General features: G+C 39.0%; 1 protein-coding gene across 4 annotated transcripts in view; it reads right to left on the bottom strand.

Annotated features, from left to right (window-relative positions):
* Positions 1–14,171: 14,171 nt before the first annotated feature.
* Positions 14,172–17,708, bottom strand: part of lzts1 (leucine zipper, putative tumor suppressor 1) — a 44,279-nt gene continuing 40,742 nt past the window's right edge. For all 4 annotated transcript variants that reach the window (XM_088624033.1, XM_088624035.1, XM_088624032.1 and 1 more), the window contains exon 5: positions 14,172–17,465. In XM_088624033.1, the coding sequence (XP_088480159.1) occupies positions 16,959–17,465 (507 nt within the window). In that variant the 3' untranslated portion in view covers positions 14,172–16,958. The remainder of the gene's footprint in view (positions 17,466–17,708) is intronic.

Below are 17,708 nucleotides of genomic sequence, written 5' to 3'. Positions count from 1 at the left end.
ATGATAATCTACCATGATGAAAACAGGCTTAAAGCTGTGATTTAAGAGAGCAAGATGTCTTGTTCGTGTATGGACAATATTAAAGCTGAAGGCCCTTAATAGTCTGCTGGCTCTTAACTAACCCTGGAAGACAGCTCCTGTAGGCAAACTGGAGAATCAAAAACATCTGAGCTCAATGAGGGCCAGACTGACTTGATTATGCTCCTTTCAATAAAAGGTTGTAGAGAAGGAATCTGTTGTGTGCACAGCCCTCAGCTGCTCAGCTCATTTTTTTTAACCTATGAATATAATTTAGCTTTTAAAGCTTGTCATATTCTGAAAAGGTGCATCTGAGACAGTGTGCATACTCAACACATGTGTCTAAAAGCCTTTTTTTAAATGCTGTTGTGTGTTGCATTGCGTATGTCACAGCAACTTTCTCTGTACTCGGCTAAATGCATAATTTACAGATTTGCATAATAGTCCGGCTCAGGTAATCCCACTAGAACAAATCTGTATGTATTAAATTTGGAAAAATCAGCAACCAGCCCTGTAACTGTTTAGTTCTGAAATTGAGCATTATGATGCAAATCCTATACAGCACTGCTTCTTTACAGAGGTGATGGTGGTGATACACAGTCATCAGATCTTGTATAAAATCATTTAATCTGTCCATCCTGTGCGGTCATTGGACACACTGTTTGCACTATCTGAAAACTGAAGCCAAACAGCCATCCTGCTGCACATGGGAGACACAGTCCTTATCAAAGAAGCTGACAGTCTTCATCCCGGCTTTGAGGCTCAACAGCAATAACCTTCTGCTCCTGGAGGGCACTGTGTCTGCAGGTTTTCCTGTCCTGTTGCACGCAGCAACACTTGAAGAGCCAAGAGAAGCTGTTGAATAACAGTGAAGCCAGTAACCAGCTGGATTAGCTTGCTTGTGTTGGAATGTAAACGTACAGACACACCTGCATCCAGGTCCAAGACCTGGGTGCCCCTTGAGCAAGTAAAGCAGATACATTGCTCATAACGTTATCTGGCTTTTATGACCGCAGCAATATGAAAGGTATGCTTTGTGAGGCAATATAAATTGGTACTTTAGGGAATATATTTCCATATACAAACAACACCGGTGCATAGACTTTGCTGGTTACAAGTTCTGGTATCCTTGGAATATACAGCAGTGCCCACTGGGTGATGGTAGCGTCTCCTGGTCTGTGTCCAGATCTGTGGCTCACAGATCACTGTGATGGCTGTTTGAATTGCCTGGATATTTTCAGAAGCACCCAGTACAACCAAATTACAAATATTTAACTAAATACAGTATTTGAACCAATTAAAAAGCTGGAGTGTAAAGACCTTGTAGCCTCTAGTTATTTTGAATAAAATATAAGGTCCTGGCTGTATTTTATGTTAACATTTATCTGCTTTTCTGTGTATATGAGCTGTCTATGGTGAAATATTTTAGAAGTGCATGGATTAAGGTTGGCAGGCAAGGTGCGTTCATGACTGATATTGCAATTTTACTATTTGCTGCTGCCCGAAATCTTGACCTGTGAGGTAAACATTGCAGGAAAGGAGAGTAAGACTCACGCCTCATATTAATTAGTACAATGGTGCCTTGAAAGAATGCGTCCTGTTGGAAACACAGTAGATGCTGAGTCAGCCTATTATCAGATTTAGCAGTGGAGAGTGTGTATGGGTAGTGATGAATGAGCTGCAGGATGATTAATACCTCTCTGGGCCCGGCGCTGATGTTAGCCCATTGCTTTCCCATGGGGACACCTAACACAGCTGTCAGGTACTCATTAACTTCCCCCCAATGCATTGTTGTGTGTAACGTGCAGCCTGTTTTTGTGATGCATGCCGTTTAACAATTTCCTTCCCACATAGCAACAGTGTTTAAAGATTTTGCTTTACACTATTATTAAGTATTATATGCCATCATGTTGTGTTATTTATTTACCGTTTTATTGATTCTTTTATCTCTCACTGCCTTTTCTTCCCTGCAACAGTGGGGTGAGCCAGGCTGTCGTTGTAAAACTGTTCTCGGTTTACTTATCTGGTTCAACCCATCCATCCATTTTCGTGCCACTTCTTCCAATTCAGGGCCATGGTGGAGAGGGAGTCTATTCCAGCAAGCAGTGGGCCCAAGGATTCACCCTGTACGGGGTGTCAGTCCATCACAGGCCACAGACCGACACGGACATGCTCATACTCACATCAGGGCACTTACCAGAAACCAATTAATCTACCAGCGTGTCTTTGGCCTGCGGGAGGAAACCGGAGCACATGGAGGAAACCCATGCAAACATGGGGAGAACATACTGTACCAACTCCATGCAGCAGATAACGCCCAGATCTGCAACTGAAGCATGGGGCCCCAGCACTTCAAGCAATAATGCTCACCACCGCAATACTCTGATCTGGGTAAATACAAATATTATTCATAGTATTGTCGCGCCACGCGCACGCAAGGCGGGCTGAGAACAGCACCTGGGGGTGGGACTACGGGACTGTATACAGTAGGGCGGAGGCTGGGAGACAGCCTCTTCCCTTCGTGTGTGTGTTAGTGCAGCGCTGTAACCCCTGTCCCTGTGTGTGTACCTTTTCCCGGTTCTGGTTATTAAATGTGTAGTTCAACCCCTTTTCCTGAGTCCTACGCCTCCTCCATCCCCTGCTGAACCCCACTGTCGTTACAGTACAATACCGTTTTGAAGGGCTTGAGATGAATTTGTTTTCAAGTTCTTCGAATGTTCTATACCGAGAAGAAGATAAACCCAAGAAACTCAACAGTCCATTGCAGCTATATTATATTACTTTGGTGATCCTGGGATTGTGGTATCCGTAGAACTGCTCGGCTCTGAGAGCAGGCCAAACACTGCTACTGTATGTCAAGCAATCAAATATTTGAAAATGAATAGACTGTACAGTCCAAATAATGGAAGATTATCTTGCTGTGAAAAAGAGATAGAGGGTGATCGATAGACCTCAGTAATGAATTCAGGCAGTGAAGCTGTTTTATTAACTGAGAGATGGGATCAACAGTTTATTTAAAGATGTAAAAATACGTGATACCGCAGTCATTCACAGTGCAGTACCCCATCAATTTGAACTTTTTTCTTTGAAAAAGAGATTTTACCAGAGCTAAAACTGTCTGGTATTGGCCTCTATAAATGTACACGCATGCACAAAAGCACTCTACTTCATTTTAATGCAAATTCTCAACTTAGCCTGGTAATTTGTTTTTTGTTTGAAAAAGTAATGACAATCTTTTCACTCTAAAATCTGAGATTCTGAAAGAAATCTACACCGATGTTTGAATTGATAGATTTGCACTACTGCTTATGTAAATATCAATGAAGTGTGGTTTGTGAACTGCAAGCTTACACCCAGATGAAGTGCAAGGTAGATTAATAATGCTTTTGCTCAATGATGGGGAAAATTGACTAATTGACTAGGGATAGCATTGCTGTCCCTGGGTTAAATTTTAGACTTAGGGTGCTATTGGCGGGGAGTTTGTATGTTCTCCCCATATTTATGTGGGATTATCCTGGGTGCTCTGGTTTCCTACCATAGGTTAATTAGTTTCTGGGAAAATCCGGCTCCTTTCTCATGTGTATTGCATAAAGAGGTTAGATAATAGATGGATGGGCTGTTTTTTTTTTTCATCAGTGCTGAAAAGGTGTTTTGTTAAAGATAAGCATCGTGTCTTCAACACTCCAGTCACAATAGGTTTCATTTTATTGTATGGGATGTGACTACAGTATAAAAAAAACTGGTACTATTGCACTTAGAAAAAAAATATTTGTGTGTTATTTTGCATCAGAGATGTAAATGAGCCAGGCACCTTTGAAATTGTGCGCATTTGGATATTTGTGAGTATCGAGACGAGACATTCCATATGGACAGTTTAGAGTGAGCCGTTTCACTTAGTACGCTTGTTAACCACTAGGTGTCACTATTTTTAAATGGTGGGATATGTACTGGTTTATAAGCTGCACAGAAATAGAGTTCGCCGTCGCGCTGTTAATTAAGGGCTGTTAAGAGTACTATTAATGGCTCAGCATTGTTCATTAATGCATGTTAATTGACCCTTTAACAGAGGTGTTTCATTTCGCCACAATTTACTTTCTATGTCTGGCTTTCAAGCTTTTTCGAAGTCTCGTTGCATTTTTTTTCTTTGGTTGTTCTGAATCACTTCTGCAGATACGGCGACATGATTCCAGTCATTTAATCAAGCAACGTCAGCCCGAAGAGCGGTAATTTCCCTCTAACTTGATAGCCGAAATAACACAGGTGTCACGCATTTAATGACGCCTTAATGCACTGCACCTTGCAGCTGTCACAGCAGTAACGAATTGTCTTAATAAAAATTAACAAAGGAATTCCAGTGCCAGACAGCCATCTCCTTAATAAAAACTATACCTTAAAATTACCGGCTCCGTAAGTGTACTGCTGATAATGTTTTTCTATTTGTGCAATCATTATTGTTTTCAAAATGAACTTGGTCTGGAGATGTAGATGTTTCAACTCTTCACTTTATATTAAGTGTTTGTCTATTTCACACGCGTTTGATGAGTGGAAAATCCGATTACCGGCCGGGGAATATTGGTTTTTATGTTTTGTATGACATTATCTGCTGTTGTAATTCTTCACTTAAGGGGAAGTTATTGAAAACAGAACTTCAGTTACAAACGTGATGGTTACACCCATAGTCATTTACCCCTAAATGATGAAAGGCGTTGATTAATTGATACATTTGCAAGTAAATGCGTTTGATAGTAATGTACATTACACAACCAACGTGTTTAAAAAAGCATCTGTTTTTTATCATCTTTTGAGATATGCGTGTTTCCTTTTCTTTTAAAATTACGCCGAACACCCATCTAAAGACAGTGATTTGCACTATTTAATATAGGAATGTATATATCGAACCTTAAAAGATAAAGCACAATCGAGCAGCTAAACAACTTTTCATTCCTGTGTGATATTCTCTCAGTTCTGTATATTCTTGTGTATGTTATGCGAAGAAGAGGAATAACCTGCCCTTTTACTTTTATTTTGTTTGTTTCCAGATTTCCTGGGTGAGAGGGAAATTTCAGGATGTTTGACCATGTAATCTGACTGGCTGTTTTTGGAATGTCTATATACTGTATATTCCTAATTTGATAACGAACAGCGAAAGTAAAACAGCACGTTTTACATAAACCCGAAAAATAAAGCATTCTCTTGCAAGACGCCAATCTGTACTGGAAAACAACGAGAATGAATCCCTCTGGAAGGAGAAGGAGCTGATTGCCTCATTACTGTGTCACTGAGCAGCTACAGTATCAGTAAGGGATGAGGTGAGAACACTTAGGTTACTTAGTCTCTTAACAAACTATTTAACGGTGCAATCTGGCTTGAAATTGGGATAATATGTAATTTGTCTGCTTTAGGCTCTCCATCACTATAGTGTATGCCTCAGCAGAAGGACAACATTACAATGTGGAATCTAAAATTGTCTTCCCTGAATTTAGATGATTGAAAAACAGAAGCCTTTCTTAAATTTTTTACCAAGCATTTTTTTGAATAAATTAGTTTTATTTAATAGACAAAAAAATTAGTAGACAGGGGAAACGTGATTTAGACATTACATTGTAGTAATATGCCGGGGTACGCCCAGGTATTCAGCTCATCCTTTCTATTCTTTTATAGTCTGGAAAGATTTCCTTCTATGTACAGTACATACATACACACATAGATGCTACACTGTCTATGTGAGACGTAGCAAGAAAATGCTGTGTGTATTTAATAAGCCTTGTACAACAGTGTTTCTTTTCATTCAGTGTGGAACAATTTATTGAAGAAATAATTTTGGTTTGGTTTATTTGTTAGCAATATATGACTATCACACCTAATTTATGGACCCCTGGTTCCTCTCACATTTATATATTCTATCAGGACTCCGAGGTGTTCGCTCATAAACCTACAGCTGGACTTGGGCACCTTCAGTGTGGAGTTTGCATGCTCTCCCTGAGTTTTCATGGCTCTGGTTTCCTCCTAAAGGCATGCTGGTCAGGTCTGATTAGCTATTCTGATCTGTACCTATGCGTCTCCATGGCCTGGCAATAGTCGAATGAGGACTGTCGTGTCGCCACAGCTCTCAATAGAACAAGCGTTTTTTTCCGATAGCTGGAATGAATATGGCTTTCACAGTCTTTATCTTATTCCGCAGCAGCATGAAAAAGGCAAGAGTCTAGACTCACGAGCTTGTGTTTTAATCTGTCTCATGGGGCGCCGAGCACAGCCGCATGGCTGAAAGTTTATCCAGTGACAAGGGGATTATGACAGGCAGACCACATATGCAAAAGAGCTGATAGTGCCCCTGACTGTGGCGAGACCAAAGAACGAGGCCTCGTTTGTGCACTGCCCCCGACAGAATCATCACGGCTGGCTGGTGTCAACTGGATTAAAGCTGGTATTTCAGTGCGAAGGGGGTGGGTGCGTGTGGGGAGGGGGGGTTGGACAGATGGCTGATAAAGCTAACTAGCATCCCACAGGACAGACCCCCAAAACAAAGAATGGGCCTCCCTTATGAACACCCATTAGATCCCAGTGCAGCTAAGCAACCATGGGCCTTGCTGCTGTGACAGGACATTTTGCTTCCTTGTGTTTATATGGAAACATCATATGTGACCTGGTTTCCCAAAGAAATTCTCTTTAAGGACATTTCTTAATTTAGAGTTTTAATACGTCTGCTGAGTCCTTAAAAAAGCTTTGGAGGAGCCATATCCAGCATGTTCAATGAGTGTTATGATGAATTGGTTTTGGATGCATGAGAGATATTGCCAGTATCAAAGGCTGATACACTCAAAATACAGGTACATTAACTACAGTATGTGAACATTGCAATGATATTGTAACTGTGGGGTATTTACTCTTTGAAATACATGTATTTACATATAAATCGTATGATCAATATTGTAACTGCGTTATAACATTAGCAATGTGCAATACTTTGTCTAATCTCTATCTAACTTTTGAAACATTGCTAGTTCTGCAGTGTAGTTACATTTTTCAATACATGTAATTGCCCATAATAATCTGAAAACTGAACCAGTAATTAAACTATAAATGTACTTTTTTATTTTACATTTGTAACTTGTTTGTAATAATTACATAATGTTCTTATAATTTTGGTTATATGATTATATAGGTTAATACATGTATTTCAATGTAGGAATGCTACATTATCACAAAGTAATAAAAGATGTCTTCTATCAATTATATTATTACACTGTAATTACTGTACCTTTTTTTTATTAAGTGTGTCCCAGAACTCTTCAGGAATGCTCTCTTTGAACAGATTTGGTTAAGGAGGAGCAAATCGTTACGTATAAACGTCTTTTGAACTTGATCCCTTTAAATATAATGAAATAAAGCTTTCTTCATTGATGAAGTCTTCAATGAAGTACTATATATGCCGATAGTATTTACAGAGGGATTTTCAATGCATGTTTTCTTCATAGCAAGACTGAGTGATGTGCTCCCTTAAAGTACTTGCAAACAAGGAAAATATTTGAATGTTTGAATATGAATATTGCTCAAACAGTGCTTGGAGTTAAAAACATTGGAGCAAATTTCCTAAGCTTTGCACACTGTCCTGTTAAAACACTTATTAAATGTAGTACAGCCCTCATTTCATAAAAGGAGTGTGTGAAGATAAGTGGTACTCTCTATGTTCTAAAAGTATTTTCACGTCTCTCATGGATGTAATAAAAATGCTAGGAATCAACAGATTTTAATTGTTTTTCCCTCTCTGATCCATTGTTCCTTTGTTCCAAGCCTCCTGTTCACATCATCATGACCACTCATGGCCCTGCACTATGTTACAGATGTGCTGGTTAGTGAAAGGGATTAAACACCACAATTTCTCCAAGCACACGTTTCCACTTTCTGTTCCTTTTTGTTTAGTTAGATACCTGCACAGTCTTCAGTGTAACATCCCTGGCTTTAGTTGCAATTGTGTATATTTTATTATCTAAAAGCCTTCTCAACTGCAGTGATTTCCAGGTATTAATCCATATTTACATGATTAAGTCCAAGAGAGAGTTCTATTTGGTAAATTGTCAAAAAAGGTCACACCGTCAATGGTAGGTAATGTAAATATTGGGTTTGGGGGCTCTTCATGGGCTTTTTCCACATCGATTTATGACCAACAGTTCTCCAAGACAGTGCCAATGAATACCAGTTTTTGTCTTTACTTTACATTTTGTATAGTGTTACTTGTCTTAGAGTTCTAGGAACATTGATTTAAAAACTTATTTGTATGTGCTTTTCATAATTAATCGTAGCTGGGTGAGTTTACAGTATGTATATGCTGTATTCTTATTTCTGTAAAAGCTCTGTGATTTCTTATTCTGAAGAGAGTGATATCAGAAGAAAATAATATTGTTTGGTTTTGTTTGTGATCTCATCATTTATAAACCCGGTTCATATGTTTTCAAAAACACCAAATCAAGAAAACACTATGAAGCATTGAAAGCTTTATATAAACAACCTGAAGGATCAAAGCTTTGTTTTATTATTACCATGTCATGTGTCATAGTCACAATCTAGATGGGTACAAAGTTGTTTTAATTATACTGTTTGTATAGCCTTACTCTCCTGGGTATTGATTTAAGTAGTACCTGTACATCCTATTTATAACGGTACTGTATTTCATAAAAGCTGGTAGAGGTATTACTAAAATTTGATCTCTTTTTAAAAACTTTTTTTCCCCTCTAAACTATCATACAAATAAAAATAAACACAAAACTTTCACTACATGACAATTTGTTCTCTTTTTGGCGAACTGAACAGTTCTATATATACATATAATACCGGAGTGGCTGTGTTTGTTATTTTTATATTTTCCTTATTTTATTGTCAAACAAAAAGGTGACTGTTCTTGCTAGTACTGAAGTGTTGCTTCCAGATGGAAGTATTCAGCTCATCTGCCTATGTGGCAGTTTTGGTCATATTGAAACTGCTTTTTTTGGGCTTGACAAGTCTGCTTTCCTCCTTCTGCAGAGAAGCTCAGCTGCCTTACCTAGATTTATTAGACTTTCATTGCAAAGCTGCCTGGCTTGTTTGTCTGTTTTGGCTCAAACATTCCTGTTTTCTGATGGAATTTCAGTAACAAGCCAAAACCTGTACACTTGTTTTCCCTGTTTTGTTATATTCCAAGATTTTCCCCCCCTTTGTGAGCTTGGCACCTTCATTGTCTCCAGTATCTTTGTTTGGTTAACTTTTAATTGCGTACTTGTTTGTACTGTATGTGTCTGTCAGATGCCAAATGGAGAGATGTTAATATTTGCCTTGCAATTTTTCTTTTTTTCTAATCCCTGGCTTCACACAGTAGCATAATACAAGCATTTAGATGCTTCTGAATATTGTATCTGATTGCAACATTTTATTTTGAGAAGTGTTAATGGATGTTCCAAAACACCAAATCTAAATCAAGCTTCTTGACAGACAAATATAGTGCATAGGAGAGAAGATATTGGCTGGGGCGTCTTTCCTCTGAAGGGAGAGTTTTGACAGTAAGCAGTGTAAGGTAGATGTGGTTGGTGTGCCAGTGAGTTGTAGCTTAATGTGATAAAGAACATGTCTTTTGAATCCCCTGATGTTCAATGCTGAGCTTGTTGAACTTGCAAAGTGGATAATCCATTCCACGCAAATGATCGCAAGTCATTACTGCCTAGCGTGAACTCTTCCGAGGTGCAATTCCAGCATCTGCAGTGCATTATAGAGGGTTTGGAGGATCGTCATTGAAACTTAGACATGGAGTTCTATAAAATGGAAAAGTCTGCTATAATGATTATGATCAGAAGTATTTTTTCATCCTTCTGTCTTCTTAATTACAGTAGTCTGTTAATTTGCAGAAAACCATATAGTGCACTTTTATTTGTGTTTAACATTTTTTTCCAGTCGTTCTTTTTGACTTCCTCTTTACCAACAAAGGATTTTTAGTGCCTTCTTTATACTGTGTGGGTCACATGTGAAATCAATAGTTGGTTCCCAAAGGGCCTGGTTAACCATTTTCAAACCTAGTTAACTGCACCCTCAGATAAGACTCGATGATCTGTCTTCATGCACCATGATGAAGAATAGTATTCCAGCTTTTGCTTGATTAGATTGTGAGCCTGTGCCTCCAGAGTTAATTTATGCAAAACTCTTTATGCCTGGCTGTGGGGCTGTCATCAGACTCCCAGCAGGATCCGGTGAATTATCATAATATCTTCTGTTGATGCTGATGCCACTGAGCAGTAATATATGAGGGCATTTGAACTGTTGTCAAACAGTTGGAGAGTTTTGGGATGGTAGAGAAACATAATGAAACTCCTCTTTCTTGTATGATCTGTCATGTACACTGCAGACCTCATCTGACAACATAAGAAAAGTATTTTTATGTCATTTGAGAATGAAGAAAAATCACTGATAATTTTATAAGAGCAGCGCCAGGAGAATAATTTCTATCGCCCACGTGATTGAAATAAATTGAAAACCTGCCTATTTGAAAGAACTCAGACGCCTTGCTTGAATTCTGAGACATGCATCCTGACCTTGTCTCTTGCACATGTTGACTTTTAAAAATGTCATGCAGAGAACTTATCTGGTTCCTGGACATGGAGATGTTTTGAGATCTATCCTATATTGGAGGTCTGAGTTGCAGTGAAACTGAAGTTGTTTTTGCCGTGCTTGTCAGTTATAACAGAGTTTGATTTTTTTTTTAAAAAAAGGTATTAAGTAGCGTTTGCTGTATATTATATTATTTTTATATCAGGTCTTGCATTGTAACGTTATATTTCCAGTTGATCTGTTCATCTGACTTTACATTTGCAGAGTTGATGAAAATCCAGATGTTTAGATGAACAAGTAATAGGTTTATTCCTTGCTGAAAAAAAAGAGAAAGAAAACACGTTTCGGCCGTGGAGCCTTCTTCAGGTGTGAAAAGAAAACTCGGCCATGGAGCCTTCTTCAGGTTCTTCAGGGCCGAAACGTTGTGTTTTCTTTCTTCTTTTTTTCAGCATGGAATAAACCTATTACTTGTTCCTTTGCAGCCTACGCATGCTGACACAGCTACCCACCTGAACTATTGTGTTTAGATTGTGAACAGTTTACATTAACTACAAAATCAATAAATCCTGAGAACATAAGTGAGGTTATTAATGAAATTGGCTCTATCTAGCCCATTTAGTAGTTACTAGTTTTTTAATCCTGGGATCTCAAGGCGAATTTGTTGTTATGTAACAGATTTCTTAGGTTTTTATCTATGACCTATTCTAAAATTGAAACAGAAGATGGTCAGCTTTGATTTTGATTATGAACAATGTGCCTGTCTGGGAGGTTTTGACTCTCTGTAGAAAGCTGAGCCAGGTCATTCTGTACATGACTGAGAGGACCATATAACTGCCCTCCTGTGCTACATAAACGCAATTATTACTCTTATTTGTAGCAGTTTCAAGCTGTTGTTTTGAAGTCTTTCCCTAGAGAGCCACAGCATATTTGTTTTATTGCTTAAGTTGCTTAGTTACTCTCATTGTTTAGTTAAATGGTCAAACTACACTGTGCTCTCCAAGCCACACGAGTGTTTAACAGGTACTGTACAGCTTAGGTTGGCAGCTTTTTCTTTCAATTTTGGCTCATGCAGGTTTGCAGAGCAATTTAAAAAGTAATGGCTGGTCTTCAACATTTAAGATCTTGTTTTCCATCTTGTACTCTATTTACTTATCATTTAAACATTGTAGATTGGTAGAGTATCCTGTCAAGAGTTTAAAAGACTACACTTGGAATGCCTTTAAAGTAAAAAAATGGTAATAAAACAGGCTGTGAGGGTAAGCTGGTGTGCTTGTTGTCAGAAGCCCAGATGCGTTAGAGTTTTAAACTTGGGTCTAAAATTTTTAAGATATAACGTCACTGGGTATAATGAGTCACGTCTTTTCTTGAAAGGTTGTTTTTAAGGGATTTAGGTTTCTAGCAGTAAATTGTGGGATGGGGGAGGAGGGATTTTGTAACATGCTTCTCCAAAGAACATCGCTATGAAAGGTGCTTTGGTAACAATATCTCCCTTTACTGGGGTGTTTAATTGAATTTGGGCAGAAGGTTCTGATGCAAAATGATAAGTCTGGCAGAGAGGAGGGGGGGAGATTTGGTATAAGTCTAGACAAGTAAAAGCAGTGAAAGGGGATCATTTTGCAGAGTGGATTAGCCTGGAGGAGATATGCTTGCTTCACTGATAAGTGCTCATTCAGAGTGTGACTTCACGACATGGTTTAAAGAGGATTATATTTAAATAGGAGCCTCGATTTAGTTCCTCCCCAGAGGTAATTTTGGTCGGTTTTCGTACTTGAACTGAGACACAGATATCACATGAGCTGAAGACTCATCTGGGCTGTTTTCAGCTGTTGTTGTTTCCCAAAGAGGTCAGATGAAATGTACAGACAAGTTTAAATGAAAAAGTACATAAAAACAATGTTGCATAATAGTCTTTTTTAGAGCATGCTAAAACAGGCCTGGAATGTTGATGTCTGGAGTCATTCAGGAAGTTTCAACGAAAGTAAACATCTTAATTGGGACAAAAACCCAGTGGACAGTTGCATAATGATGCAAATGGAATTTAAATACAGTAGCTCCAAAACAATCCATCCCTCCAGGAATAGGAGAATCTTTTCTTATCAATGCATTTCAGATTTTATTCTTAAATAAATAAAAAAATATACAGTACATAAATAACAGTGCATTTCAGATATCTTTTCTTGTGTGTCACCAGCCTTACTGTGACTGTTTATTTCACACAGAAGGATATTGACAGTGTTTGAAAGTTCAGGTGCAGGAGAAGAACCTCTGATGAAATGTCTGCCAAGCCATTGGCATCATAACATGCAAACAGAGGAGAAAATCCTGTGCATAAGTGTTCAATTTACAGTACATCCCCTCCCTTCTTTCCAAGAAGTAAGACATTGACACTTCCAAAGCACTTTTAAAGGTTTTACTAGAAACAAAATATGAAATGTCATTATTTACATCTCAGGTTCCCTGTTTCTCTCTCATATCCCTTCTCGCTTCTGCAAAAAATGTATGCTCAGTTTTATGCAAATCCTGCATATACTGTATGCCTGTTTTGTGCAGAGGCATTTTCTGAGACATGGTAGTCTGTCTTTAAAATTTCTGCAAATATCAACTTTGCTCTGACCTGGATTTTCCATTTGTTAAATGTCTGAAGGGAACTGGCTACATTACTCTGCTCTCCTCCCCACTGAGAGCTGGTGTGTGGTGAGCGTTCTGGCGCACTATGGCTGCCGTCACATCATCCAGGTGGATGCTGCACATTGGTGGTGGTGGAGGGGAGTCCCCATTACCTGTAAAGCGCTTTGAGTGGAGTGTCCAGAAAAGCGCTATATAAGTGTAAGCAATTATTATTATTATTATTATTATTATTAAGTGATGCTTCTTCAGCAGAGACACTGCTGAAAAATGTAACTCTCTAAGGGAACACATTTGCATATTTAAAATTGTGCTCTACAATGCAGAATTTTACAAAAGCATCATGGGATATGAAAAAAGGGAAACTAAGACTTAATTGGCTGCATTTAATGTTTTACAAACTAAAGTTTTGAAGGAGGTTTTTTTCCTGAAATTATTAGTTCTGTCTTGTTTTGCATAATTTTTTCTACTTTTCTGCTGCTTCGGTCATTATTTTTGGAGTGCTGATTGCCTTTAAATGGAAAAACAACTTTGGAAAAGACTTCTCAATAGTTACCACAAGGAAGTGCGCAGGGGTAGAATATTAATGTTGCTCCCTTTGACCCAATGATAAAACATCTGTGCAGGATAAAAAAAAAAAAAAACCTTCCTCATGTCACTGCCCTTTTACCCAGCTGTGAGAAGTGTTTATCAGAAAGTATGCTTTGTTTTGTCAATGTGTCTACTGTGAAAAAGAAAAGGCACCAGCTTCTTTTGGGCATATTTAGCTGCCCAATGGGAAACAACTGAAGTGCATTTTATTCCTGCCTTGGCAAGAAAGAGCCAATCGAAATGTGTACAGATCTGTTTTTTGCCCTGATAAGGCTGATCCCCCTTTATGAAAAACACTTGGTTAGTACCCATATGGTAATGCAGAACACAAGCCAGCTGAGATGAACAAAAACCAAAACCAAAACAAATTGATTGTGCCTAGTACTTTAAGTATTTAATTTTTTACAAAAGATGTACCCCACAACCATATAAGGGTGGATGGTCTAGAAATCAACTCAAGCATGTCTGTAATGACTTTAAGTAACAGCTTGTTTTTGTGAATGTTTCTCTTCAATTCTTTGTTCTGAAGAAAGCCAAACCCCCCAAAATGGGAAGTATCTGTGTTTGCAGCACTCAATCAAACACAAAGTTTCAGGAATAAACTGGGGGAATACATAGTTGTCCTTCTCATTGTGATCTGTCAGGCTTCTCTTACACAAGTCTGAGAGACCGGAAAATATTCTGCGGCAGTAAATAGCTACTTAGCTAGATTATCTCCCTACTTTTCTACTTAACCAATGAAGTGACTGGCGGTAAGGAGACTCGGTTACACCTTTAATCCTTCACAGGCTTCAGCATTTACTTGAGTGCTTTAAAAATAACCATTTCTAGACCATCTTCCTTTACAGTTACTAGTGCTTTATACTGTCAGTCTTGTCATCTGCTACTTTTGTTTTTTTAAGGAACAAATATGTTCATTTACTGTATCTCTGAGACACATTCCAAAAGATTTTTTAATTACTCTATAAAATGGCAGACGGGTGAACACAAAAAAGGTTCTGATGCGCCCAGTTCAAGAGAATGCTTTTTAAAAAAAACTGATGAGTGCCGCTCACAAAGCAGCAAAAGGAAGATAATGACTCCCTTCTAAATAATGGTGGCAGTGTGGACAAGTCTACCAATTGGCCTATGTGCATAGTACCTGTAAAATATTGATACAAGCCTGTCATGTATTGTTAATAGGGCTTTTATCTCCTGTCACTGCCATTCAGTGCTGGTTATCACTGGGATCTCGTTAACAAAATGCCCCTTTAAGGCCCCTGTAGTGTTGATGAAAAGTCAAGGTTCCATTATCTCGCCTCTTTTGTACCAAGCCAAGCCTTTTTACAGGCACACACGCAACCCATTAATCAGCTGGGTATTTGGAGGGACTGCTGTAAAAATAATTCCTCAGCCAAACATCTGTTTTAGAGTACCTGATTGTGTCAAATTGTGCTGGCTAAGGGCGTGCAGAAAAGCATTTGTATGCTCCTCTCCACAAAAACTTAATGGTAATGGTGGGAAAAATAATATGATTCTCGAGTTCTTTTTTTAAATTTTTGTAGCGTTTCGAAACAAACAACAAATTGTTCACCCAAAAGACGGCTAATAATGTAATAAAACTTTTGCATTGTGATGTGGAGTGCTGTTGTGTCTTTCATGTTTCATATTTTACAGCATGTGTTTCAAACAAACAACGCTGGCTTTGACAAGGTACAATTCTTTTCCAGATCTCTCCAACCTAACACCTTAAGGATGCCGAATATGACTTTGTAAAAAAAAAACAGTGACAGCACGTTAAGAATATTGATTATCAGACCCCTCGTGTGGAGCTGTATGTATTTTGAATCCTCCATTTGGGGTTAAAATACTGCGGGAGCTCTAACTAGGTCACTCCTTCTCTCTTCTCTAAATACACAAGATGGATTCTGAGGCGAGAAACTAAGTAACTGTTATTTTACAGTCAGCATTGTGAGAGCAAAATGGAATGATTTAACATTGCTAAAGGAACCTGCTTCAAAAACGGTCTTGTTTTGCTGCAAGTATATATATTTTTAAGCCAAGTAAGGCATTTATTTTCAAACATATGGCAGAGGTGAAGTATAGTTCTTATACATTTCGAGCTTTTCACCTCTCGAAGGCCTCCACTACTTCTCAGTGTTACAATATTGGATCCAACTGCTTTGGTATAAGAAATAGGTAACAAAAAAAGTAAAGGTCAGAAACTTCCACATGATACACAAATCTGACTTGCAGCTGATGTTCATACATTGGTTCTATGAAAAGTCAGCTGCAATCTGTTTTAATTAATGCTAGTGGCATATATGGTTCCTGTCACAGCCTTTTTAAACTACTTCCAATCTTAAAATTGAAGATGCTTTATTTGGCCACACATTGTTAATAGGGATCAGGCACCGTTCATGGCATGCACTGGGGTCAGTGCATGGAAATACTGACGCTTTTAATTCCCAAGGGAAGTTTCCTCAACAGAGGGGTGGATGAGGCACCTTGATGTGACAGGACTGATAAAATCAAAGTAGATCTGTGTCTGCTCTGTTGGTGAAGGTTTCTGTATTTCAGAACAAGACACCTTTTTGCTCTTTGTTGAAGGCCACTGAAAACCCTCTCAATGACTGTGAAAACTGCGTGGGTAAGCAACTTGCTTTGACAACTGAAGGTGGTTCAGCGTTATTGCACGTCTGGTCTTCGGGATTACCAATCTTTGAACATAAATTGCATCATTTTCTGTTACCTAATAGCACCACTTCTGTGCAAGTTCTGAGTCATGCAATAAGAATATTTATGTCATAATTCTAGTAGGTGAAACATCTATACAGCAACTGATTTGGGGATAAATCCATTAAATTAGATGCACTGATGCATTGAAGGGATGTACCAGCGCATGGAGAGGTATAGTATTTTGGTACTATTTTTTAGCCAATAAATACCCAGTGGATATCAATATAAACCTCAAGCAGTTACGACTCCAAACTACTATGGAAAATATCACTGGAGATATCGAAGGGCAAAGTTTATGTAACAAAGATAGCCCAAAATCCTTGGGAAAGGATAAAGACAATTCCTGAAGTGCACCACGGGGAAAACAGACCTCTAAGGTTGGAGAATGTGCTTTTTCCATTATTTTCTGAGACCAGGTCTTGCAGCATCCTGGGAGATCATATCTCAGTGGCTATGATGTCCTCGTAGTGAATGTCTGCGCTTTGGATGTCCATGTCTAGGTCTGTCCGACTCTCCAGCTCGACGGTGAGCTCTTTCAGGATTTTCTCCAAGTCCTGATTCTTCTTGTACATCTGCAGGTAATTGTGCTGCAGCTGCTTCTGGTATCTGATGACTTTCTCTTTCTCCCTGTTCCAGGTTAGTCTCTCCAGCTGGAAACTGCTTGCCATTCTCTCCTTCTTCTGCTTCTCCTCTCTCAGCTCCGCCCTCAGTTTCTCCACCTCTCTCTGAAGGGCCTCTGTGTCCTCTGGTCCTCCCTTCTGGCCCCTGCCTCTGCTCTGTCCGGCCAGCCCCCGGACGCTGGCCTCGGATTTCCTTCTCTGCTGCTCCTCCTTGGCCAGAGCCAGGTCCTGCTTCATGTTCCGGATGTCTGTCTCCAGCTGGCCCACCTTCTCCCTCAGCAGGTCTGCCTCGTTCTTCTTGCGCTGCAGCTCGTTCTCGCAGACCTGGAGAAAATGACAGCAGGCCCGGGTAACGAGCAGATCTGTGCCTTCAGGGAATGTGGCAAAATAATCAAATCCAACCGATGGAGTCAATCTGCGGCTCAGTGCAGTAACTAACCTACTCCTGCCTGAACAGTTTTTTTTAAACTGTGCTTTAAAAAAATTAACAGTTTTATGTTATTTACTTTTGTAAACGAGGCCCCAGTGTCAAAGTCTTAAGCATCTTAAACATCTTCTGCTCCTCCA

The sequence above is a fragment of the Lepisosteus platostomus genome, chromosome 3, assembly GCF_059453375.1.
Source record: "Lepisosteus platostomus isolate fLepPlt1 chromosome 3, fLepPlt1.hap1, whole genome shotgun sequence".
In the NCBI taxonomy this organism is placed as follows: Eukaryota; Metazoa; Chordata; class Actinopteri; order Semionotiformes; family Lepisosteidae; genus Lepisosteus; species Lepisosteus platostomus.
The sequence above is the reverse complement of the archived record's forward strand: the minus strand, read 5'-3'. Positions and strand labels throughout refer to the sequence as shown.